A 27,131-nucleotide genomic window follows, 5' to 3' on the forward strand; every position below is an offset into this window, starting at 1 on the left:
CTTCTACAAGAAATGCAAGAATAATCTTACTGTGTACAAAGTATTTGTGTTCAATGCTGCTCTGCTTACATGAAAGGAAATGAATTCTTGTAAGGTCTTCTCTTAAAAAATAAGATGAAAGCATTTTAAATTGTCATTTTTCAGAGCAGACAATCAGAGTGAATAAAATTGAGATGTTTTGATGACAGATGGTAGCTTTGGGGTTTTTTGATTGTTTAGTTGAGGTTTTTTTATGTGACAGAGAGAGAGGATAAATGTCTCTAGAAAGAGAGGCATTATTTCAAATAGCCTTTAGGTATCTGACATCAGAATTAAAATTTTCTTTTTTTTTTCTTTTGTTTTAAGTAACTTGAATTCCTTGGATCTCTGTCATGAATGGTTTTCAATCTCCTACAGTTTTTGTGTGTTTTCAGCTTTATCTATGATGAGGAGGGTTAAGCAGTGTTGCTGGCATCTCTTCTTTGTGAGTTACAAGGGCATTTCCTTTGACAAAAATATTATTTGTCCCAGTTAATTATTGCTGTATTTAACTTGTTTATAACTGGTTTGTGTTTTCACTTCCTACCATAAACTCCTGCTAATTTGTTACCTAGAAATAACCTTTGTTGCTTCTTAAATTTGCTGTTGTAACCAACTTTGTTGAGATTCCTGCTGCAATCATGTACCGCGGTCATGTATCACATTGCTGGGAAATGGAGCTTTTTGGGGTAATTATTTTGTTATTTTCCCTCCCTGGGGGGCTCAGTGCAGATTTCACCCTAAACCCTGTGGCTGTGCAGTGCTGAACTGGGGTTTGCTGGTCTCACCCATGTGAGAGGGACAGGATGGATTTCATTTGTCGTTTCTTTTCTTGGTTCATGGGGCAGAGATTGCCCAGCAAAGGAGGAGTCCAAGCTCTGCCTGAGGTCACTCAGTCCCTGCCATGCCTGAGGCACAATCAGATGCTGCCAAGTCATTTCTGGCAGGTTTTTGGCTGAGCTGCTTTAAAGATCTCCAATGCTGAGGCTCTCACAGCCCTGAGTACAATCTATCCCAGTACTTAAGTAGTCTTAGACATGAAGAAAATCTTGGCAGCAATTTTTTATTTTTTGAGCTGATGCAGCCTGAAAATGCTCTTGATAAGCAGAGCTCATGGGGGAGCCTGAATTCCCCTGCTGAGAGGCACTTTCAGAGTTACAACTTTGGCTTTGAGAATAGGTAATACTATACAACCATAAATGTCTAAATATAGAAAAAACATTATAGAAATTAGTTGAGTTGCTGTTGCTGAACTGAAATATTTTGACAGGTGCTTGTCAGGTTCTCTGCATTGGATATGTTCCCATGAAAAAGATTGGCTTTAATAAAACTATTTTTGATGAAAATATGTTCTTTTTATCAGCAGTAGGTGTAAAGAATAATTGTGATTATTTCACTTGCACTATTTCTTTTCACCCCAAAATAGAACAATTCCAGCCTGGCAGAACAATTACACTGGTGGAGTGTTTACATCTCTGCTGTGCTGGTTTCCTGCTGGAATGGACTTGATGGCTGGGGTCACATTGTGCTCTGCTCTTGTGCTCAATTGGTTCTCCTGTGAGTGCAGCTTTAGTGCTTCTGCCTCTGAGGCACAGCCAAGCACCCAGGGAGGCTGTGAGAGCCAGAACTGCTTCAGCCTGACCTGTGCACTCATAACTGAGCCTTGTTTTGTGCCCCAGCCCCTTCAGGGTGCTGATAAAATGCTGAATTTCTGAAGGTTTATAAGAAGGCTGGAGAGGGACTGAGGGCATGGAGTGACAGGGCAAGGAGGAATGGCTTTAAGCTGAAGGAGGGCAGGCTGACATTGAATATTAGGAAGAAATTCTTTATTTGAAGCATGGTGAGACCCTGGCACAGGGTGCCCAGAGCAGCTGTGGCTGCCCCTGGATCCCTGGCAGTGCCCAAGGCCAGGCTGGACATTGGGGTTTGGGGCACCTGGGACAGTGGAAAATGTCCCTGCCATGACTGGATGAGCTTTAAGGTCCCTTTGAAACCAAGCAGTCTGTGACTCTGTGATTTGTTGGTTTGAGTGAAGGTTATGCCAAAGCAAAGGTGGCCTGAAGCATTAGGGTTTGATCCTGGCTGCACACGGGACCCCAGATTGTGTGGGCAGTTCTTTGAGATGGAAGGAAAAGTCTCTCTGTGCCTGTTTGGGTGTCTGTTATGCACTCAGGATTGTGGTGATAAAAGCAATGTTTGGATCAAAAGAATTTTTAGGCTCAGCCAGCTCATCTCCTTGGCATTGCAAGGGATTGGGGTCCAAACTGAGGGTGGCTTTTGGGAAGATCTTTCCTCCCATGTGCTTTTCAGTTGGGAGTGAAATTCCCACTGTTGTGTGCCTGAGCACAGGAGCTGATGAGCTTGGGGAAGCTTTTGTTGGACAGTGTGTGTGAAAATGAGCTCTGAGCTGTGTGCCCAGGGCTGGGCTGGGACACAGCCAGTGCTGGATTATTCTGTCCTGGTACTCCCTGATACAGAGAATCTCCTCTAGTTTCACCTTCCTTTGAAGGTAACTTTATGTTTGATGGTTTTCATGCCAGCTGATACAAATCTTTTTTCATTAAAGACCCTTTAAAGAGTCTGGGGGGGAAATTGATGAATGGAAAATCCTTAAGAATCCAAATGTGATCAATTCAAATAGATCAATTAAATCACACCTTAATGAATCAATTAAATCACACCTTTTTTCCTCTTCTGGAAGAAATATTGGGTGGGTAGAGAATTATAAAAATAGGTGCCATATTTTAAAGAGATACAAGTACTTGTAAAATAGTCTTAACTGTTGTTCTTACTTTATTTGGGTGGTTCCTCACATTCTGGCACCTTTACCTGTGCACAGAGCAGTAAATTTTACCTCCACCCTTTTCTTCTCCAGAATCCTGCCCTGCTGAATGGCAAAGTGACACTGCACCAGGTCACTGCTGGCACTGTGCTGTCCAGGCAGGGAGATCAGGTGAGTCTGCTCAGTCTGTGCCCCTCCAGGAGGTGTTTATACACATTAATGGAAATAAAACATTCCCACCTGTCCCTTCCCAAGCCACCCCTTCTGGAGGTGAAGGCCCCAGCTCTGGGCCCTCCTGCTGACAGGACAGGGCTGCAGCACAGCCAGGGTGGGGCTCTGGGTGTTGTCAGCTCTGATGGACCTCGTGGGAAGGTGTGGGGTCATCCTTCATCTTCCTCAGGAGCTCTGGGGACTGGGAAGCCTCTCAACCCTGCACTTTGGGCTTTTATGATGCCATCAGTGGCAGTAAAGCCCTCATAGAAAACCAATCCAGCATTATTTGTTGATAGCAAAGTGTGTTTAGGATGTAACAAGCTTCATTTATAATAATCCTGTGTAAATAGAGGAGCTTAAGCAAAGCAGATGATGGGCAGCTGCAGTTGCACTGCTGGGCTCTGCCCTGCTGACCTGCCATGCCCCTCATCGTGCAGCTGTGATTCCCCATTATCTCCTCCTCTCCCAGTTCTGTTGTTATTCCTTGATATCTCAGGATGCAGCCTTCATTTTTCACAACCACCCAAAGAGAAATGCATTTTTCAATATTGTGCCTGCTTAGTTTTAAATATTCATACCCTGCTTTTAATAATTCACTATTGTATCTTATTTTACCACCTAATTGTTCAAAAGCTATAGGGGAGCTTTCTGGGAAACAGATTGGTCATGATAGCTCTGTCACTGGGATAATTGCTTTTAAAATCTGGGGGGGGGATTGTAATTGAGCTCTTTTTTTAATTTTGTTTTATTTTTCCCTCCCATTTGCTCCAGGATGTCAATGTCTGCTTTGTGGTCTCTGGGATGCTCCATGTGTACCAGAGGAAGATTGACTCTGAGGAGGACACCTGCCTCTTCATCACCCACCCTGGGGAGCTGGTGGGGCAGCTGGCTGTGCTCACTGGGGAGCCCCTCATCTTCACCATCAAGGCCAACAGAGACTGCAGCTTCCTCTCCATCTCCAAGTCCCATTTCTATGAGTGAGTTCTGCCATTCAAACATACGTAGATCTGGGATTTTTAAAGTATTTTTTAGAATTTTTATTACTGTATTGAACAAAGGAGCAGGGGAGTGACTGTCCCCCTGTGCTGGGTGCTGGTGAGGGGCCACTCATCAAATCCTGGGGTTAATTTTGGGCCACTCAGTGCAAGAAGGACATGGAGGGTCTGGAGCCCCAGGAGGGGCTGAGGGAGCTGGGCAGGGGCTCAGCCTGGAGCAAAGGAGGCTCAGGGGGCCCTTGTGGCTCTGCACAGCTCCTGACAGGAGGGGACAGTGGGACAGATCAGGCTCTGCTCCCAGGAACAGGGACAGAAGCAGAGGGAATGGCCAGGGGAGGTTCAAGTTGGATTTTTGGAATTATTTATTCACTGGAAGAATAGTTGGACATCTCAAGAGGCTGCTCTGGCAGTGTGGAGTCACTGTCCCTGGAGGTGCTCCAAAAAACGTGTGAACACCCAAGATGTGGCACTTTGTGATAAGGTTTAGTGGGCCTGGAGGCATTCAGTTAAAGCTTGGACCTGATGACCTTGGAGGTCTTTTCCAATAGCAGTGATGCCATGGATTTAATCCCAGTGTTGGATGTTTGTGCTGCTGCAGGTGCATCCCACAGCAAACCATGTTTTTATGGGGTGGGTATAGGAGTGTGGTCCCTCTCTCAGGTGGTTTAACTCCAGCAAGGAGCAATTCAGGGAACGTGACAATATTAAATGGCTTAGAGAAAAGTCTTTGTTCAAGGCCTATAGAGCACTTAACCCAGTGGGGTGGGAATTATGGCCCAAGTTTCTCATATACTTCATAATTCAAATGAAAAAATCTGCCCAGAGCCTGCACTTTGCTTGGTTAATTGCTGCTTTGGCCAAGCCCTTTGTCTTGGATTAATTATTCCTTTTTGCTGGAAAACCTCCCCAGTTCTGTTCCCAGACAGAGCCAGGGAGTTGAGTGTGTTATGAGTGATTGTTGTGGGTGTAACTGTGGGGTTTTAATGCTCACTTATAGAACTGGTTAGAGAATAATTCCCCTACAAGACAGGTTCCTTCCTGGACCTTGGAAGTAGCACCTGATTTGGGATTTAATGCTTAAAAGGAAATACAGGTAATTAAAAATGCAATATGATGGCTGTGGTTAGCCTTGTTGCCAATAATAATGATTAATGCCCTTGATTTATTCTGTGATCTTGTCATTTAGAGATAGAATTAGTTCACAGACATCATTTGTGTCTAATGCACAATCTCCTTTTCCAGCTTCTGGAATGTTCCATGAGTCCTGAGTTACACAGAGCACTTCTGGGGGTTTGTTGTGTTTTGTAGGCCACTGTGATGTCCATCTCTGCACAACCTCCTCCTTTCTAAGCAATTGTTGTTGTTGTTTGTGTTCCTGACCAGCTCTGTCCCAGCATCCTCACTGTGGGATTTTGGTTTTCCCACCCCAGGCAGAGGCCGTGGAGCTGAACCTGCTGTGCTCAGCAGGTGCTGCTTGATGAGCTGTGTTCTTCCCAGGCTCTGAGGTGCTTGTCAATTCTTTGGCCTAATTTTTGAGAGATGCTTCCCACTTGTGCCATTCCGTGTGGTTCCAGGCTATTTCTCCTAAACAGCCACTTTTTCTCTCTGTCTTTTCCTGCTGTTGTTTTCCTGCTTGTTTCTGGCTTCAAATTTCATTTTGTTGTCTCAGCCAGCCTGGCAGATTCCACCTATTCCTCTTTTTTTTTTTTTTTCTTGTTTTTTTGCTACTGAGGACTGGATTCTTTCTCTTTTACTGAAGCTCATTTTCCTGAGATTTCTCTTCTCTCTCAAGAACTGAATTACCTCCTGTTAATTCCAGATTACCTTTCTGCTCCCATTAACCCCTTACCAGTCAGGGATCAAGACCCATAAATCTATCACCTCATCATTATTTTTGGGTCCTTTCCAAATCTTTCTTTTTCTCCTTTAAAGTCTATTATCTGTTCTCTCAATTTTACAAGCTCTGTGATATTCCACCATTTCATCTTCACAATTCGTCCTGAAGCCCAGGCTTTATGGCACTTCTGGGCCCATATTTAAAAGTGACATTGGAGAAGGGCTTTGAAAAGCATCAGGTTTCTTCTGGTGCTTCATTTTTGCTTTGAATTCTATGAGAAAGAAAAACTTGTTAATAAAATAGGATGTAGTTCTTTTTGTCATTTTAATGTAAATTCTATGTTCATAGTTCCACAATGTTCAGCTTTCTCCTTTGCCTGGAATCTCAGAGGAATTATTTTTATCTTAATTTGTTCATTTTTTCTCTTAGCTTACAGACTAGGTGAAATTTGACAAAAACTCCTGTTATTCTCCAAAATTTCATTCTTCTTTTCCTGTCACATGTGTTTCCTGTTTTCCTCTGTGCTGCCCTGTGGAACACTCTGTGTTTTTTCTCAATAATTAATGAGAGGGTGAAGCAGAAAGGGCTCAGTGGTTGTCATGAGGCAAAGAGCACAGCAATGGAAGGAGCTTGGGGTGGAGAATTGAGTGTTGGATTAAATCTTTCCCATGAAAATCCAGGGCAGTGGAATTTCTCCTTTTTTGTGCTGCTGGCTGTAGATGCAGAGTGCAGGTCCAGGGGTGGCACAAGCTGGTGGTGCTGAATCCAGGGCTGATTCCATGGAATGTGCCTGCAGTGCTCTCAGTGTGCAGCTCCTGGAATCAGGAATCAAGTTGTCACCAGGATCTTCTGGGGGAATACATTCAGGATCTGCGCTACCAGTGGCTCTCTCACATTTTCTGCTTCCGTAAATTTCACACTTCAGAGGTTTCATCATATGCACTTGCCAGAGAAGCAGGAAAGCTTTGATTTTTATTTGGTCTTGCCAGCTAAGCTGAAAATCCCATTGCAGCCACATCCCCAAGAATATCTGCAGAAGCTCCAGACTTTGACAGAAACTGCTTAGCCCTTATTGTTACACTTGGTGAGCTTTCTAGTAAAGAATCCTCAAAGTCCCTTCAGAAACCTCTGTAGTGCAGAGCTTTGGATTTTAATTTTCCCAGTACCTGTGCCAAACAGAAGATCAGGGATGTAAATGCCCACGTGAGAGGAAGGAAACTGGGCTGATAATGGGGGAAAAAAACCTCTTTTCTCTTCTCCTGCATAAGGGTGGGTCTCACCTTCTGTGTTAATTCTCTTGTGGAAGCTGCATGGAGCTGAGGGACATGAGAGATCTCCAGGTGGAAATAATGAAGCTGTTAGTTTGTATTTTGGATGCATTAAATATTAAGATACATATTATGAGGGAGGAAACGAGTAAATGGCTTTTATTGATGACAGCAGACAGCCTGTGTGGGAAGAGCCTTTGAGGGCTAAATAAGCATGTGGAGTAAAACCAATGAGCTAAACCATCCAGGAGTTTTTAGGGGCTTTATTTAACTTTTGAATCTGCTGAGAAGGATAGGGCTGGGTGTTTTCCATGTGTCTGTTGGTATCTTGGTTGGGATGGCATAGAAAAATCAGGGCCAGAGAAGAGGGTCAGGAGAGAAAAGCTGTCCTGCTTTTTGGTAATGGTGTTTGTTGCTGGATCTTTATGTGTTGTAAATGTAAGAGCAAGTGTTCATTTTAATTTACCATGGAGACATTCAAATGCAGGTGTGTGAGTAGGGTGAGTTCAACATGAAATAGGGATATGTGCCTGTGGATCTCTGCTCTTTCAATTCCAGGGCTTTTGACTGAAGTTTTAGGCTCCATTATTGCAGAAGCATGAATTGGAGCTCTGGGTGAGGAGAGCATTGCTGCCCCACAGTCCCTGCAGCTCTGGGGCTTTGGCTGCAGCAGTGGCACCCATGAGGGACAGTTCTGGTGTTGGAGAGACTCCAGGGCAGGTTCTGTGCCCCACCCAGGCACTACAGAGCTCCTGGGGAGTCTGCTTGTGTTGTCAGTCATGGACTGTGGATCTCTGCTTGGGCTTTCTGTGATTCTGCAGGGTTGCAATGGTCCATAAGAGCTGTAATCCAGTTAGGGAACAAGGAGTGGCAGTGCTCCTTCCACACCTTTCTCTCTTCCTCAGTTATTTAGGGTGAGATTAGATCCACAGTTGACATGATTTGTGCTCAGAGAGAACACAAAAAGGAGATTTTCTTACCAATCTGGCACCTTCCTTGTGAAGGGAACATGGATGTAAAAAACTGAACAACGATCCTCAGGAGGTTTCAGGTGAAGGGTGAAGTAATCTTCAGTCTAAAAATAAGGAGAAATTGGATATTCCTGGCATTCCTGCAGCTGGAGCAGCCCTGAGAGGGAGCTGGGGGTGCTGGGGGTGAGAGCTGGAGCTGCCCCAGCCCTGAGCCCCCCTGAGCCCTGGGCTGAGCCCAGCGTGGGCAGCAGGGCAGGGGGATTGTGCCCCTGTGCCTGTGCCCAGGTGAGACCCCACCTGCAGAGCTGCCCCAGCCCTGGCCCAGCACAGGGAGGAGCTGGAGCTGCTGCAGAGATCCAGAGGAGGCTCCAGGGGGATCAGGGGATGGAGCAGCTCTGCTGGGAGGAGAGGCTGGGACAGCTGGGATTGTGCACCTGGAGAGGAGAAGCTTTGGGGGGACCTCAGGGTGGCCTTGCAGGGCCTGGAGGGGCTGGCAAGAAACATGGAGAGAATTTACAGGGGCCTGGAGTGCCAGGACACAGGGAATGGCTCCCACTGCCAGAGGGCAGGGCTGGATGGGATATCGGGAATTGGGAATTGTTCCCTGTGAGGGTGGGCAGGCCCTGGCACAGGGTGCCCAGAGCAGCTGTGGCTGCCCCTGGATCCCTGGCAGTGCCCAAGGCCAGGCTGGACACTGGGGATTGGAGGACCCTGCTTGTCCATGAGCAGGTTTTCTGCAGCTCCCTCACCTTTCTGTGTGCATTTCTCATGCTGGGGCTGCAGACACAAATTGACTTCTTTGTGAGATGTTATTTCTTTTTGGTGAAATAACTATTTTTTAGTAGTCTGCCCTTGATGCTGCACAGGGAAGACAAGCTGCCCTAACAGGCAGAACAGCCTGACATGTGTGTGATCCATTCACCCCTGGGAGTGCTTCAGGAGGTATTTGAGTGCTCACTCCCACACTGACAGGGTGAAGCAAGCTTCAGTCTAAAAAGGAGGAGAAATTAGACATTCCTGAGCAATTCCCAGGTGTCTGTGAGATTTTTGCTAGGCCTCACAGTCACTGTGGAGTTTGAGGTTGTCCTGGCACAACCTTCTCAGTTTTTCAGTTTGAGGAACATACTGAATTATATGGTGTCTTTATTATTAGAGACTTTTAAGCATGACTAAAAACATTCAGTGTGAAGATGGGGAGCTTTAATAGAAGATATTTCAGCTCTTTGTGGTCTTTGCAAGAGGGAAAAGGGAATATTTGAAATGCAGAGCAGGTGTTTTATTTTTAAGCACCTCAGACTTTACATATAAAAAGATTCTGATGTGATATGTGGGGGAAACTGAGCACGAGCAAAGGACTGAGATGGGCAGAGCAGCAGGGAGGGAAGATGCTGAGGACAGGATGAACATTTTCCTGAGTCAGGAGGGACCTGTGTGAGGGGAAATGAGGAGAGTGGCTCATACACAACAGTGTCACAGACATCTTTTATGAAAAAGCCTTTCCTTAGCATTTTTCCTCCTGAGAAGCTGAAAGGCCTCAGGAACAAAATGTAAACAATGATTATCTGCTGCTGTGGAATGCAACAGGTGCATCTGGGATTGGTCTCATGTGGTTGTTTGTAATTAATGGCCAATCACAGTCAGCTGGCTCGGACAGAGAGTCCAAGACAGCTGCCTTTGTTATCATTCCTTCCTATTCTATTCTTAGCCAGCCTTCTGATGAAATCCTTTCTTCTATTCTTTTAGTATAGTTTTAATATAATATATATAATAAAAAAATAAATCAAGCCTTCTGAAACATGGAGTCAGATCCTCATCTCTTCCCTCATCCTGAGACCCCTGTGAGCACGGTCACACAGGAGCTCACATGGCTCCTGCCCATCCTGCTGCACTGGGAGAGGGAACTGGGGCAGACAGCAGGACTGGCATCCTGCTCTAGGACAGTGCCAGCTCTCAGTGCCATTTATGTGGGCTGGGTTGAAGCTGGGCAGCCCCTGTTTGGTCAGAGTGCCTGGTGAGAGTGGTGGTGGCAGGGCTGGCAATTTCTGCCCAGCTGCTCTGGGATGTGGTGCCCGTGGGTCTCGGGTTTTGGTTGATAATTGCTGCCCCAGATGTGCAGGGTGTCTCTGCTCCAGCCCACACAGCTGAGGAACGAGTCTGGACTCTTCACTTTTCGGTCTTGAGGTTGTTTATTAATTCTTATCTATAAAATTTTCTTTCTGCCCAGCTGAGATCTGCTCAGCAGGGCAGCCACAGGCACTCTGTGTTGTCCTTTTATACTACAAACTACATATAACATATTTACACTTAATTCCCAATACCCATCACCTGTGTTAGACAGTGAGCTTCTACTCTAAACCCATCCCAAAGTGCCAACAGCACTGCAGAAAATGGAGAACAAGAAGAAGGAGAAAGGCTGGGCACACCCAGATTCCTCCATCTTGTCCCCATAACCCCCATACCAAAAATCCTAAAATCTACATTTTCACCCTGTGATTACTTTGTTATTACACCATTCGAACCTGTGTGACTTTCATGTCCTCATACAAAGCTGGTAACTTGCTCCAGGGGTCAAAATCAAATCCCCAGGTGCTCTGGGCTCTGTGCCAGGGTCTCTGAGCCCCCTGGCAGGGTCCTCAGCAACTCTGGACACCCAGAGGGATGCACTGAGCTCTGACATGTGGGCTGCTGTTCTTGTTGGTGGAGGCTCAGTAACTCTTTGTTTTTTCCTCAGGATCATGAGGGAGCAGCCCAGTGTGGTGCTGGGGGTGGCCCACAGTGTTGTGAAGAGAATGTCCCCCTTTGTCAGGCAGATTGACTTCGCCCTGGACTGGATGGAGGTGGAGGCTGGACGAGCTGTTTACAGGTGAGATGTGGACAAAATTGTGTGTTTGTTGAAATTTTCCTGCTTCATGAGCTGTGCTGCCTTGGGGATGTGTAAATTGAGAACCTCAGGCTGTATTTATCAACCATTCCATTTGTTTTATTTGTTTGCCTATTTTGAGATTATTTTCTTTCTGCAGTCCCTTCAACATTGCTTCAATCTCTTGTCTCTACATGTTGCTAAATTATTTTATACTATTCCTCATATTTTCTGTTGTTTTGGCAAGCTTTTTAAGTGATACAATTGATTAAGACACAGTTCCATGTTCTGGTGGTAGTTTCTGCATTGTTGAGGGTGCAAAGATCTATTGCTCAGAGGTTTTCAGCCTTTCTGAAACAAACAGCCAAACTCAAAGGTAATTCAGTTAGGCTTTTTCAGCAGTAAATTGAAAATAGGAATTTTGTGTTTAAGGGGCAAAAGTTACCTTGGGAAAACTTATTTTTATGGATATGTACTAGGATGCAATTGAGCTGTTATGTGGTTGCTGCAGTGGTGGGAGAGTAACAGTTTAATTAGAACATGATCTGGATAATTGTAATTTTCATAACCATACCTGCAGCACCAATGCCAATGGAAGTTTTGGATTACTCTGTGCATCAAAACACTCCTAGCTGTCAATATCTTGTTAAAATCTTCTGGAATTCCTTGCATTTGTTTAACTCCACCACCAGAAGTGTGACATTCCCAGCAGCACTCCTAATTGTGCCAGCAAAAAAGTTCTTGGTGGAGAAAAGTGTGTGCACCAAATCTGGAGCCACTTGGGGATCTTGCTCTTTGACCTGCAGAATTTCCTCTGCTCATCCACGTTGAGCTTGCAGTGGGAATGAGCTCCTGAGTAGCAGCAATGAGCCTGTGCTGTCCCCTGGGGCCTGCTCACACCCTGGTCATGCCCTGCCAGTCCTGGCATGGAACCCCACACTGCCCTGGCTTGGAAAGGACCTTAAAGCCCATCCAGGGACACCTCCCACTGTCCCAGGCTGCTCCCAGCCCTGCCCAGCCTGGCCTTGGGCACTGCCAGGGATCCAGGGGCAGCCACAGCTGCTCTGGGCACCCTGCGCCAGGGCCTGCCCACCCTGCCAGGGAACAATTCCCAATATCCCATCCAGCCCTGCCCTCTGGCAGTGTGAAACCATTCCCCCTCGTCCTGTCACTCCTTATCTGAGCTCCCTGTGCACAGCCTGTGCATTTACACATTAAACCCATTTCCAGTCACCTTTTAACAAGTTCTTGCTTCATTTCTCATTTGCTCATTAGATATCAATTAAACACTTCCCTGCATCTTCCACACCAGGCAAAGAAAAACCACCAACTTATCCAAAACCTCCACATGTATTTGCTGAACAGGGACTCTATCAAAAGGATGACCCCTGTGCAGGGAGAAATTATGCACCTGACTCCATCTTACCAGAAAGCTAATTAATTACTTTATTGTACTATATTATTCTATATTATATTGCACTATATAACATTACATCTAAACTGAATCTGCCAAGCACTCCACTGCACACCATTGCACAGAGTCCTGTGAGTGGCAGCCAACAGTCCCAACACACACACACACTTGGCCCTTATCCTGGTTTAGGGCAAATTTGGGAGAAAACCTCCAAAGGGGCCCCTCCAGAAAGCAAACCCACATGGCTTCTCCCCCCAAATGGTTTGGGAAGAATTCCTCAGTGAGAAGTGGAAAGAACCTGTTTGTTTAACAGGCACAGCACCCTCAGCACACAGAATGAACAATACCAGCTGACACCACTCTGTCACCACTCTGAAAAAGATGACAAATTCAGAAAGTCTCTCTTGGGGGTGGTCGCTCTGTTCTCAGTCCCTCCTGTGCTGGGGCAGCTGCTGCAGCCACAAGGTGCAAACTCTCAGTGTTCCCAGGGCCCAGTCTGGAGCAGGCTTGAGTAGGTCCAAAAAAGGGAAAGGAGAAACAGTCCAGGAAGAAATTTGGACTGCTTAGCTAAACTAGCTAATGAGCAGAAGCAAGAGCAAAGCAAAAAGCAAAGCAAAAAGCAAAAGCAGCACCATGCACTGCCCTGTCTGTGTGTCCCGCCAGCCATGGGGGAGTGGCTGATAAGAAACCAGAACAAAACTTTCACTCTTCAGAGCCAGTCTTGAAGGCACAGAACAGATATCCAGCATAAACAGAACACAGGAATGGGGATACAAACATCATAACATCACCCTAAGACAGCCCTGATTGGCCAAGGAAACAAAACACCATCACTCTAAACAATCTCTACATTGCATTCTACTTTGGCACAACACAGGCACAGCAAATGAGATAAGAATTGTTTTCCATTTCTCTGAAGTTCAGGGAATGTGAAACCCAGAAATATTCTTGGGAAGAATTGTGATTTTCTTTGTGAAGAGAAATGTGACGCCATTCCTTGATGCTGGTCGTTGTTGTTCTCCCTGCAGGCAGGGGACAAGTGTGACTGTGCCATTCCTTGATGCTGGTTGGTTGTCCCTGCAGGCAGGGAGATGTTGGAGAAGATGAAACAGGAAAGCCTTATAAATATAATTGCCTGGCTAAAGATTTTGAGAATATGGAAACTATAAGCGAGATTGAAATGAAAGCAGCTTTAAGATACCTTAATTACTGAACAATGGAAAACAATGGTGTGGGCAGCTGAAGGTGATCCCCTTTTGATGGAACAACACCCTCTGCTTGCAGACAGGCCCAAGGGTCAGAGCAGACCCTACAGCTTGGCAGAAGGGGCCCAAAGAGGAGGTTTTAGGGTTTAAAATGTAACACAGTGTGGTGATGTAATGATTCTTATAGGCTGTATGTAAATGCCATAGGATTTGTATCTTGTACTAGATTGGTTAGTGAGAATTAGAATGTTCAACACAGAAGAAGATTTATTGTATTGTAACGGGAACCTCGCTCTCTTATTCTTTTGCTCTCTCACCCTCTCATCCTCTCTCCCCCTCTCTTCTCTCATTCCTGCTCTGAGCTGTGTTTGGCAGCTCCCAGCAGGGCCCTGCACCCAGGCCCTTTGCAATAAACCCCAAGTTCCAGACCTGGCTGCAGAGATCTCTCATCTCCATCCATCCCGACCATCCTACCCCTGACGCTCCCTCCTACAGGGAGACAATTCAGCCTGTGCCATCCCTTGATGCTGTTGTTGTTCAGCCTGTGCCATCCCTTGATGCTGTTGTTGTTGTCCCTGCAGGCAGGGGGACAAGTCAGACTGCACGTACATCGTGCTGAACGGCCGCCTGCGCTCCGTGCTGCGCATGGACGACGGCAAGAAGCACCTGACCGGGGAGTACGGCCGGGGGGACCTCATCGGAGTGGTGAGAGGGGCCTGGCCCTGGGAAATGGGGTTTGCTCCCTGCCAGACACACTCAGTGCTGCTCCCATCCCTCAGGCAGCTTTAGGGCTTCCAAAGTTGAAAATATGGGAGGCTTCTTTCAGACGGGGAAGTTTTTATAGCGTTTGGCGAATGGGGTTGAAAAGAAAGATAAACCCAAAAAAGGTTGTGTTTTCATTCCTGCCCAGTGCTCTTCTGTGCCATGGGTTACTTTCCTCCTCTTTCCTATTCCAGCATGTTAAATTAGGGCTGGAATAATTGCAGGAATGTGCCCTAACTGGGGATTTGAATAAATTCAGTGCCACAGAAGGAGCCAGTTTGGATGAGCCTCACCCTGGAAGTGAGTGGTCCAACCTCCTCAGAGTTAGCAGAGCTGACTTCGAAGCTTTGTCAGGCTTTTCAGGGAGTGTGTAATTATTATAGCTATTAAAGCAACTGTTCATTTCAGAATTGTTGTATTTATCCATATTTAATTTCTCTCTTATGTTCGTTTTTTGTTTCTCAGACCTAGTTTTGTTTCTCAGACCTAACAGCAGAAATAGGAGTCATAAATATGCATGGCTTGTTTGATTTTTATATTTAAAATCAGAAGATTTCTGAAGTTCTGAGCTTGTTGTTCAGGCCCTTTTCTGCTTTCTGAGCTGAAAACTAAGCACTGAAAATGTATCTGTTTATAGGCAGAATTAGCATAGCTCTGAAGCCGTGTGAATTGGGATTAGTTCTATGGGAAGAAATTCCTTTTTATGGGAATGAAGGGGAAGGATCCTGAAGCTCCCCTTAGAGAGCTGATCCAAAATTTTGTCTGTGGGGTCCATGAGGCAGTTTTGGTGCTGCTCCCAGCAGAGACAGGGCTGGGCTGGGCTGCTGCTTGCCCCATATTTGATATTTCCACAGGATTTAGGAATCTGTTCCCACACTCAATGGGATTGTGTTGGCTTGGGATTGTGTTTGGAGAAGCAGGTCACTGCTGGAATGTGCTTCTAACACAATTTTTATTTGTTTTTTTAAATTTCTTTGGGATACTTCATTAAAGGTAAAATGACATGGTTTGACAGGAACTAAAGCTGACATCTTCTGTGACTAATCACAATGGTGTGAAGCCTTTTGGGGTGTGAAGAAGGGATTGTCAGTGTCACATCCAGGCATTTTCCTGCTTTCCTCTGCCTGTGGTGTTCTGCAGCTTTTCACTGTCAAGCTCCTGGAGTTTTGCAGAGTTCCCAGGTTAAAAACAGACCTGTTCTACTTTCTGAGAGCAGTTTTGAGTGACAGGGCAGCAGATGGTGCTCAGAGGGTGGGCAGGCCCTGGCACAGGGTGCCCAGAGCAGCTGTGGCTGCCCCTGGATCCCTGGCAGTGCCCAAGGCCAGGCTGGGTGGAGCAGCCTGGGACAGTGGGAGGTGTCCCTGCCCATGGCAGGGGTGGCACTGGATGGACTTTCAGGTCCTTTCCCACCCAAGCTTTTTTACAATTCAGTGTTTCTAGGAAATGGCCTAAACTTCACCTCTCTGTGCAGGTTTTTCCAGGCTGGCCCAGCTGTTTCTCTGGGCAGGAAGGAGGAGGTGGGTTGGTGGAAGGACTGAGCTGTGTTTGCTGCAGCAGGGCCTTGTTTGCTGTGAGTGCCCAGGCAGGGCTACAGAAATACCCCTGCAGTTTGTGCCTAAAGCGCACAAGTCCCTGTTTTGGATCCACGTTGTGACATGAATCACGTTGGAGACTTCAGTGGCTCTGTGGACGTTGTCATCTCCTTCCTGCCCACAGCTCCCAGCCCCACTGACTCACTCTGCCATTTGTTGGAAGTGTCTCCATGCTCTGGCTGCCTTTTGCAAACATGGGGGAGGATCTGTGAAGAATGCCAGCATTATTTCAGAGGGCATTAGCAAAGCGATATTTTTGCTTTTTAAAAGTTTTGTTTATCCCCTTCTGCAGAATCTGTTATAAACCTTTAAAAACCTGCTGAAGGGTTGGGGTTTTTTTTCCCTGACATTAACATAATTGGGGTTTTGGGTGCTTGCAGGGAATGAAAGCAGCAGTTGGTGTTGGTAATTGGTGTTTTGGTGAACTGGTGGCTTTGATCCTCCCTGAACACCTCCTGTGTCACCCCTAATTGTGAGCACCAACCAAACAGAGAGCCTTGTAGTCCATGGCTTTTTGTTTAGTGTCTCTGTGTCAGAACTTTAAAATGCCATGTGTCATTTGCATAGGAGATGGGGCTGTGCCATTGCTGCTTGCAGGAGCCCAGCAGTGCAGGATGAAGCCTTCCAGACAGGATGTTCATTTCCAAGCGTGTGCCTGCGCTCCCGGGGCTCAACTTGCGGCTCAAAATGTTTTGTTCCCTGCACTGACTCAATGGCATCTGTTCCTGAGGTCTGTCAGTGCAGGGCAGAAGAGCAGGCTAGAAACTGAAGTTTCCTTCCCTGTGGAGTTGCTTGAGGAGCTGACAAGGACAGTTCTGTCAGGGGAGAAGGATCCTGACTCTCAGGGAGACATTGTGGAGGGACACTGGCTGCTGCTGGCCCTAGTGATGGGCAGCTCCAATCACTGTATCTGGTCACAACTCAGTTTAGAAACTTCCAAGGAATTTTTAAAGGACAACGATGAATCTGTTAAATCATTCCCTCCCTGCTGAAATACAGTTGACATAAGTCTTGCTTTCAAGAGACTAAGATTTGACTCATTTAGGAGAAATCTTTTAATTTGGTGGTCCATTGCTGTAGATGCACATAGGGAAAAATGTTGGAATGTGAATTTTATCTACCAGCTAAAGGGTCATGTTTCTTATTTTATTATCATTTCTGCCATGCCCTGGGTGATCCCAGAGGAGGTCAGAGGAGACATTTGTGTGTTGATGGAGTGGAAGGGCTTCTCTTCACCAGCTACTTGTTTAAAATGCTTATCTTAGTCTCTCAGTTCTTTTCTTGATGTTGCTGCTTTGGTTTTGATCTTGATTAACCACTGGAAATTGTAGTTTTTACTCTTGTTTTCTTGATCTCATTAGCACTATGTTGTGTGTGAGAGAGGATTCCTTTTAAATTGATTTTTGTGCCTATCAATAGCAGGTGTTGGCCCAGGCTCTGAGGTTCTGTTGTTCCTGGCAGTGCTGCTGAGGCTGGGGCAGTTCTCCCCTGGTTTGTTCGAAGCTGCAGGGCAGGTTCTCAGAGCACAGGGTCACAACTCCAGGCCTGTGTTGAGGTGGCTGTTCTTTGCTTTTTGCACTCTTGGGAGGACAGCAGTGGGTGAGGAGAAGGCAGCAAACCCATCAGAGCCATTCCTCAGAGTAATCTGCTGCTGGATTGAAGTTGTTTGTGCACTTCAAACATCTGCAGGGGGATGGAACCTTCAATGCAATGGGGTTTTTATGCAAGGCCACCTTTGTCTTCATTGAGTTCTGAAGGATGATTGTGGTGTTGGGGAGATGCCTGAATGTCAGACAAATCTCAGAGTTAACTCCAGATATTTTCCAGAGCTGGGTTTTTAGGTGGTGTAAGCTGGGTTCACTGGAAACCCCTCCCAGGACATGTTGTGTGCAGGGTCTGACCCAAAACCAGTCACCTTTCCAAAATACCTGCTGAGGGGGGAAGCTGCAGCCATGTTTTGATTAATTCAGCACCTTTTCTGCTTCTCTTCAGCAACCAGAAAGTTCCTCTTGTCAGGAGGGCTGCACACCATGACTTCTGAGTGCAGAAAGTGCCGAACAAGTGCAGAAAGGCATTTATGTGCACTGACTCTTGGAACACAGGGAGAAACTGCAGAAAAGAACCCTCAGCTGCCAGTGCTGCAGCACACTGATCCTGCTGGGCAGGAAATCCTCTTTTACATTCTTAGAAATAAGACATTTTAAATATTTTCAGATGTTAAGCTGTTTATCTAATTAAGACAGCTAAATGGCCATGGCTTTTTTTTCTCTCTAAAAAGTTGAAACCCAAGAAAAATCTGTAAATGGCTTATGATTTCCTCAGGGGATTGGAGCATTGTCCTTTGGAAATGTAGCACTGTTAGAAATCTTTAATTGCTGTGTAATCCTCAAAGGAATCACACAAAGGGAACTATCAGGATTACACTTGTCAGGCTTTTGTTCTTTATCAGTATTAATGTTATCAGGCAGCTCCAAAGCCAGCTGAATGTCACTGCACCCTCCACATTAAGGCTGCTTTGCTCTGCCTTTTTAAACATGTGGATTTTTTTTACCAATTCCTTGTGTTTTTGTGGTTTTGTCAAACCATGACTACTGCATGTGCTGAAGCTGTAGGATACTACAAAGCTGTTTTAGGTGGATTCAGATTATTGGCACCTCAGGCACACTGTGCACAGGCTGCACTTGAGGGAATTGGTGGTGGGTGAGGTTCAGGAACAGAGCTGGAAGAATGGTCCTGGAAGGGATTGTTCTCTTTTCATCTTTTCCCCTCTCTCTCTTGGTAATTTATTACTAAAAATGATTATTTTCCTAGCAGCATCTTAGGTGTGAACTCATATTTTAAACAACCAACAAAAGCAAAGCCAAAAACTCCAAACCATCCATTGAAACCCACAAACAGCAACCCCCTCCAGTATTTGCCAGCCCCAAAGGGAGGCAGAGGGAGCCTGAGGGATGAGTTCACATTTGCACCACTGAATTAGTGTCAGAATGAAATGAGAAGCTGTGTCCTGATTTCCAAGCCCATCTTGAGAGTGTTTTTGTTAAACCCAAATGGCACAGGGCTTTATGTGCTTGATGTGCTGGACCACATTATTTTTTGAGTATGGGGAGCTCTGGTGACAGACAGTGATGGAAATTGTGACCTGCTGGGTTCCAGACAGGTGATTTCATGTGTTGGACTGTCATTCCTTGGGATATTGGGTGTCTCCTTCTGCTTCCAGCTGAAGTCTCTTGTGATAATTCCAGCTATCAGCTCACTCTTGATACACACCCTGATCCCCTGCAGGACAGTTTTTATACCCCTTCCTTCCTTCTCCTTTCTGTCTTCCATTTTGAGGGATGCCACATGGAACTGGGCTGGGAACAGCAAAGGCTAAAATTGCATCCATCCCCTTGAACCCTGGAAAATGCACAAGGCCGTTGAAAATTTTTGTTTTCCTTGGTAGAACATTCTTTTTTTTTGGCAAGCATCATTAAATAAAAACCACTGAGATAGAGAGACAGAGATAAAAGTGATCCTTGTTATCACCACCAGAATGCTTGGATGGCTCTGAGTGGTGGGAGCAGAGTGCAGTGGAGGTGGCAGGAAGGATTTTTGGGGGAAGAGCCAGCAGTGAAGGGTGGGGAAGGGTCCCTGATAAAGCTCCAGCCAGCTTTGGGACTCTGTGTGAAGCTGAGTTGAAAGGAATTGGATCTCTCCCTTCTAGGGGGTACCTGAGCAGCTCATCATGGGTTGTTCTCTCTTTTTCTGTTCTGGAAGTTCAGGTATCATTCACCCAAAGAGGAGCAGCCTGCCCAGGGCACTGCCCTTGCAGATCCTCTTCCATCAGCCTGGTGAATGTGATGGTTTTGTTGGGTGTTTGGTGTGGGTGTCTCAGGTGGCTTCTGACAGGGTTTTTGGTGGTGGTTGGACTGTAATGTTGGGTTTAGGGCAACACAACACGCGTGCAACTTCAGATCTCTCCTACAGCCACACGTATACAAGGAGTAAAACTGAAATACAGGAGGCTGAGCTTTTCCCAATTCCCTTCCTAGCTTAAATCTTCCTCTTCTTTGTCCCTTAATGATGTTCTCAGCTGCAACAGGACTGTCATTGCACAGCTACAAAATGCAGGCTCAGTCCTTTGGGGAGAACCTGTGGGATGACTCCATCTGCCCTAATTACAAAGCACAGCAAGCTCAGCCTTGTTTCATTTTCACCTGTATTTTAGATCTGCTCTTGCATATAGCCATGTACAGATACACAAGACTTCCATGCACGAGTGTGTGTAAGCCTTTCATGGCTTTTTAATACATTTTTCTATTAAAAATTGAGGGAGGGAGGTTTGGATTCCTCTTTGCACACAGCAGAAGGGCTGGCTGTCCTCAGTCACGGGGTGAGCTTGGCACACAGGAGATGCAGAAGGTGGTTGTTAGAACAACTTTAGAGAGTACATGGTGTTCTGAGTTCATCCACTGGCACTGCTCCCACAAATAGCATCGATTTGCAGTTTGTCTGGTTGCTCTTCCCACTCATTCACTGCTTCCAGCAGTGTCTCCTCCTTTGTCCTTTTCTGATACAAACAAGTTGATATTTCAGGTCTTTCTGAGCTGGGGCTGGAGCAAACACTGTTGGGATGAGCATCCTCTGGTGCTCCAGGTGCAAATGAGCTGGAGAAGGGTGTGAGGGCAGCGTGTTCAAGCCAAAAACAGTCAATGTTCCATGTGGTGTTGGGTTGGCCTCTGTGTAACGTTGGTGATGTTGCCTCACTGGATTCAGTTGCAGCAGCAGCTCCTGCCCTGCTCTGGACCAAGGCACTGCTGTGACAATGCACAGGTGGCTCTTCCAGTGCTGATGTTGGCCGTGACATACAGGTGTGCTACCTGTCAGCTGCCTCTGTCCCTACTCCAGAGCCCCCTGAACTGGCAGCAGATGTCAGTGTTGGTGTTTCTCCTCCATATCCCTCCCTGGGTGTGTGCCCTTCCATTCCTGTCCTCTGTGTCCCCCCTGTGCTGGCCCTGCCCCAGCTGAGCTGGTGGCTCTGTGGAGAGCCTGTGCTGGGCTGTGGATGAGTGGGGTGGGTGTTTCAGGATGGGGGGAGCAGCTCTGGCAGATTGTCTCTCCAGAGGGGGGGTGGGTGTCTGTGCACCCCCAGTGTCACACAGTTGTGTCCCTGTGAGGGCAGACCCTGCCTGTCCTTGGTGCTCCCGGTGGGAGCCAAGCCTGTGCTGGAGACAAGACAATACAAGTGTCAGGCTAATTACCAGACACTGATTGTGGCTGTCTTGGAGGAGAATTTGGAAAATGAGATTGCACAGAATTCACAGAATCACTGGGTTGGAAGAGACCTTCAAGATCATGGAGTCCAACCCAGCCCCAACCCCTCAACTCAACCCTGGCCCCCAGTGCCACATCCAGGCTTTGTTAAACACACCCAGGGATGGGGACTCCACCACCTCCCTGGGCAGCCATTCCACAATATCACCCTTTCTGTGAAAAACTTTTCCCTGCTATCCAGCCTGAATTTCCCTTGGCACAGCTTGAGGCTGTGTGCTCTGGCTGTGTCAGTGCTGCTGCAGACAGAGCCCAGCCCCAGCTGAGCACAGGCACCTTTCAGGAGCTGTGCAGTGATGGGGGCACCCCTGAGTCTCCTTTTCTCCAGGCTGAGCACCCCCAGCTCCCTCAGGGGTTCCTCACAGGGTTTGTGTTCCCAGCCCCTCTCCAGCCTCGTTGTCCCCTCTGGATGCTCTCATCTCAATGTCCTTCCCAACCTGAGCTGGACACAGTTTAAGCTGCATAATTTAATAATCCTTGGGGTCCTGACCTGCTTCCCAGGATCTCCTTGTACCTGGTGCTTTCCCCTGTGTGCTCTTACACAAGGGTCTGAAGGAGGCTTCCCTTGGGGAGGAGAGATTGCTGCTTTTTGTGAGCTGGTAGCAAGGAAAAATCAATGGGAAAAGAAGAAATATGATGTGTGAGAGAATGACAGATTCTTGGTTGGAGTGGTGGCCATAATGAAGAGGAACTGAAGAAGTGCATTACAAAATGGATGGGAAGGAAGAGCCAGGAGTGTAAATGTGCTCCTGGCTGGAGGCTGGGGAGAGCAGGCCTGTGGCTCTGAACATTTGCACTGGACATGTCTCCTCATGCACTAGATCTGCTTGAACTCTCACTTGAGAAGAAATAATCTCCACAAGAAACTACTTGGAAACAATCTGCATTTTTAGTGGCTGCTGACTGTGAGAAAAGTCACCCAACACTTTGTTAAATTCTGGAGAAGCAACATTTTCCTGCCAGCAAATTACCTGCCCTACAGCAGCCCCACTTTGCTCCAGGAAGTCTCAGAGCAGCAGAACTGTGCTCATCACACACCAAAAATTAAGCAAATAAAGTGATTTCTTGAATGCAGCTCAGAAAGGAATTTGTACTTGGAGCAACTGGCAGAAGATGCCACTTGCTGGTTTTCACTTCCCAACTGTGTCATTTGGAAAGCTGTAAAGAACTGTTAGGAATGACTGTTGGAAATGAAGTCAAAAGAGGTCATGAGAGTATAAATTGCTTTTCCCCTCCCTGTAAAAGATTTACAGCAACACTTTTTTTTCAGGAAGAACTTGTAAGGCAGGGTTGTGAATCATGTGCATCGTATGGGACGGAGGCAGCAAAACCTGGTTTTGTCACTGTTTGATACTGAGCTAAGAGAAGGTGTGGGAATCATGGTATTCCAGACTGGTTTGGCTTTAAAAGGACCTTAAAACTCATCCAGTTCCATCCTTCTGCCCCTTCCACCTGATTGCTCAAACCTCCTCCCTGTCAGAATTCACTGGAACAGCACAAAGAGCACAGGTCTGATTTTAGGTTTTTTTTTTTAATGGGAGCTGTGATGTTTTTATTTCTTTTGTTATAGGAACAACAGAATCACAGCAATGCAGGAGGGCTCTCACCCATGGCCATATCATGATCAGTTATCCAGAACCACGGGGTGTGTAACACTGGAAATGGTTCTGTGCTCTGTCATTTGAATTATTCCAGCATTTGAGACACTGTTCCTGTGCAATTCCCCCAAAATAGAGGCAGTGGAAGTGAAGGCAGTTATGGATGGCAGATTTCTGAGGGTGGGCTGGAGATCCAGAGGGATTTTGAGGATGGGGAGCCAAGGGTTGACCTTGGAGACAGAGGAGTGGTGAAGGGAACACTGAGCATTTTTGCAGGGCTGCTCAAACAAAGCACAGCAGGATTTCAGAGAGATGGAGTTCCAAGTGAAATTAGCACTGCAGTGTGGGCCTGCTGAGTTTATTGCATGAGAGAAAACCAAACAACACCAGATAATGAGGAGGCAAAGAGAAGAGCAGAGGTGGGCTCAGCAGTGAGGAACTCCAGGAAAAGCAGAGAATTCTTGGAGGGAGAGAGGAAAAACAACAACAACCATGGCAAATGCAGGAAACTCTCTGAGAGAGAAGCCCAGAAATGGGCAGTGAGGTGGAACTTCCTTAGAGGCTTGTGAGGAAGGAGGAGGAGGAGTGGATGTGACATGAGGAGAACAGAGAGGTACAATTGCCTCGAGCAAGAGAAGGATTGTGTTGGCCTGAGTTGAAGTGGGAAAGATTCCACTGGTTCTCTCTGCACTGGAGCAAATGCTGTGCCCGTGCTGGTGAGGATGAGTGATGCTAATGGAAGTCTGGGAAGGAGCTCAAGAGAGAACCTTGGGGGATTATGAAACCAAATATGTAAATAAACATTCTCTCCAGTCAGGTTCAATAAGATCTGAAAGATAATAATGGTATTTCTTGAAACATTTGGTTATTAATTGTACTGTGGAGGTGGTTTTGTGTTGTTTGCTGCAGCTGTGGTGACTGATCAGAATGTTAAATTTCCCTTTTTGTGACCAAGGAAATAATGCTACAGTCTTCTGATCACAAGTGGATTTTGATAATTTTGAAGTTCAAGCTGGATCTCTGAGTCTTGTACTTTTACAAACCTGGAAAAACAAGAAAACCTGTTCCAAAGGTTCACTGGGCAGAAGACTTGAATGTGGTTTAAGATTGAAATTATTTTAAATACTGATATGGCATGAGACTTCTGGTTTTTCCTAAGCAAGAAGAAAAATATCCTAATCTCAAATATTAATTAAAATTAATAGTTTAATATATTTAATATATATTAAATATATTTTAATACATTTAAAATTAATATATTAAAATAATATATTAAAATTAATTAGTTGATATCTCAAATATTAATTAAAAATACAAAATATTAAAATTTAAAAAAATTAAAAATACAAAGTAAAAAGGTGTTATTTTCAAGGGAGAGCTGCAACTCAATGCTAGAATGTTTTTGATCTCCAAAGGAGATGGGAATAACCAAAACCAAATGGGTTTGGCAGATTTCCATGTGCAGGAAATGTAGAACCAGTGCAAAAAAGGCTCTGTAACCACAGGGTGTGAAGAGGGGAGAGTGTGGTCAAAGTTCAGAATCATCCTGCAGATGATCCAAATGAGAGCCCTCACCCTTCAGTGAAGAGGAAGTATTTAATTAATTATTGAATCCCAGAATTATTTAGTGAGAAGGGACCCTAAAGCCCATCCAGTGCCACCCCTGCCATGGCAGGGACACCTCCCACTGTCCCAGGTGCTCCCAGCCCTGCCCAGCCTGGCCTTGGGCACTGCCAGGGATCCAGGGGCAGCCACAGCTGCTCTGGGATAATTAATAAGTGAATAATGGGGACTGTTAATAAATACAGAGATTGGGAACTCAGGTGATTGTACCAAGGGGAGAGCACAGTGTGAATTTCCTTGTGTGCAGTGTCTGGGACACAGATATTTTCCGTGCTGGAATACTGGGGTGTATTTCAATGAAAATATCAAAGATTTCCATAGTACCTGTATGTAAGAGCAGTCCAAGGTGCAATTTCTGTAATCACTTGGGAATTGCAGTCAGCACTTGCAGGGGTCTCTGGGACTGGTGGTGGTGCAAATTTGGATATTTGAATGGCTCCTTGGGAAGGAGGTTTGGAAAAGGTCTCCCTGTGCCCTCTGCTCTGTCAAAAAGACAAAGTTCCACTTGGGAGCTCCAAAACCCTCCCTGTGGCTGTGTTTAAAGTTAAAATTTAATTGCCTTTTCTACAAATTTACAAATTTCATCTTTTCTGAAAGGCTCAGGAGCCCCTTGGAGCACAGTTGGTTTTATGCTCTCATATATCACAGAAATTGTGGCAAAGGATCTCGGACAGTTTGAGCGTTTTTCTTGATACAAATTAAACTCAGTCAGGAGCTGAGAGGAAAGGTTTGATTTTAACAGCTGAAACTCTTAACCTGCTTTCAGGAGGAGGAAGGTAAATTACAGAGCCAAGAACCTGTGATAAAAACCTGGTAATAGGGGAGGGAGATAAACTAGAACATCTTATACAGCCCTTTGGGGAGCCTTTAGAAGGTTTGTTTCTCCATAAATGTATGTACAAAGATGATTTTTTCTTTGCCCTTCTATATAATTAGTTTAAAATGTGATGACAGAGCAAAACATCCCTGGAACCTGAGCAAAAAACAAAAGCTGGGGTTTGCAAAATGAAGGTGCTTTAAATTTCCCTGTGCAGTTTTGCATGCAGAGCAGTTGGTGCTGGTGAAATCCAAGTTAATATTTGCAAGTTGATCTCAGTTTTCTGCACTAATGGCAAGTTTTTGAGCTCAGGATATTCTACTTGGCTGGATTATCCATTTTGTGAGCATGGAGCCTTCCAGGGAGGGATCTTGGTGGAAGTGGGATCACTGAGCTATGTGTTTTGCACAAGGCATATGATAGTAATAATAGTAGTAATAATAATAATATTTTCATATCTGGTACTCATTTTGTGTGTCTGAACCCATGGTAGTGTGAGGAATTAATTGCTTCTATTGGAATTCACTGTCAATATAAGTTTTGAAAAAAATCGTGAAAGAAAGCCCCAAAAATTAATCAAACAAATAAAACCATCAACCCCCCAACTTCTAAACAACTCAAACAGCTCTAAGCTGTTATATTATTTATTTCTTTTTCTAGTGGAAAATTAATAATGCAAAGTCATGTTCACTTTGATTTGAAATGTGAGTAAATTGCAGTTAGGGAGGGATTTTTCTGTTTGTGTTTTAACCTCAGTAATTACAGCTGCTACAGCAACAACCATTCTTTTGGAAATGGCTGATCTATGGATTTTAAGCCCAATAAAAGTTGTCTGCTGCTAGAACTCCCAGGATGGAGCACCAGGCTGTTGCTGCTGGCTCTGGGGATGCTGCAGGATAAGGCACTGGCCATGAGAAGAGACTCCAGCAGGAAATTGCATTTCTGCATTTCCACACAGCACAAGAGGCAGTGGCAGCTCTGGGGCAGGTGGGGATTTGGGCAGCAGCTGCATTTTGGGTTTTTTTACCCCAGGTTGTTTTATATGGTGGCAGAATCTCCATAAAGGAGCAAATCTCTGTATTAACTCTCTTTGTGTCACCATCTTCTTTATACTTCTACTGTCAATAAAATAGACGTTTCTAGGTGGAATAATTGGGCACTGGTCAGGGAGGTGTGTTCTGGTGTGGATTTTCCTTGTCTGGACACAGCCCTGAGTGACTGCTTGAGCAGGGAGGTGGGACTGGATCAGCCTGAACCATTCTGGCATTCCTCTTTACACAGCACAGGCAAACATAAATATGTAAAAAAATTTTAAATAATGGAAAAGCAATGCTCATTTTTGGCCCAAATGTGCTGATTTGCCCCTAGAATCCCAGGCTAGTTTGGGTTGGAAGAGACCTGCAAGCTCATCTTGTTGCCACCCCCTGTCATGGGCATGGACACTTTTCACCACCCCAGGTTGCTCAAAGCTCACCCAGCCTGCTCTCACCACTTTTTTTTTTAGTTTTTAGGAAATCTCAATTATTTCAAGGTCATTGGTATTCAGCTTCTAGAATAAAATGGAAATGTTTCAGGGTGGCATTGAGGAAAGAGGGAGCAGTAGAGAAATAGGGTTTTCTTGGCTCTTGGATGGCTTTGTCACCATTAGCACCGAGGGGTGGAAATCTCTCAGGGCTGCTGTGGTGCTGAGTCCACTCTGGAGACTCCCTGGAGCTGTGGGTTCTGATTCTGTGAGGAACTGCAGCTGTCCCATGGCACAGGGGTTTGGTTGTGGCAGCTGTGGTGCCCTGGGTGACACCCCTGGGACAGGCAGGGCTCTGCTCCAGCTGTGAGGGAGCAGCACAGGGGTCCTTGGGAAGGGCT

General features: G+C 45.8%; 1 protein-coding gene across 2 annotated transcripts in view; it reads left to right on the forward strand.

Annotated features, from left to right (window-relative positions):
- Positions 1-27,131, forward strand: part of PNPLA7 (patatin like phospholipase domain containing 7) — a 135,930-nt gene that overhangs the window by 30,478 nt on the left and 78,321 nt on the right. For both annotated transcript variants that reach the window (XM_059486427.1, XM_059486428.1), the window contains exons 16-19: positions 2,894-2,971; positions 3,785-3,990; positions 10,816-10,947; positions 14,145-14,268. In XM_059486427.1, the coding sequence (XP_059342410.1) occupies positions 2,894-2,971; positions 3,785-3,990; positions 10,816-10,947; positions 14,145-14,268 (540 nt within the window). The remainder of the gene's footprint in view (positions 1-2,893; positions 2,972-3,784; positions 3,991-10,815; positions 10,948-14,144; positions 14,269-27,131) is intronic.

Source organism: Ammospiza nelsoni, chromosome 20 (genome assembly GCF_027579445.1).
Source record: "Ammospiza nelsoni isolate bAmmNel1 chromosome 20, bAmmNel1.pri, whole genome shotgun sequence".
Lineage (NCBI taxonomy): Eukaryota > Metazoa > Chordata > Aves > Passeriformes > Passerellidae > Ammospiza > Ammospiza nelsoni.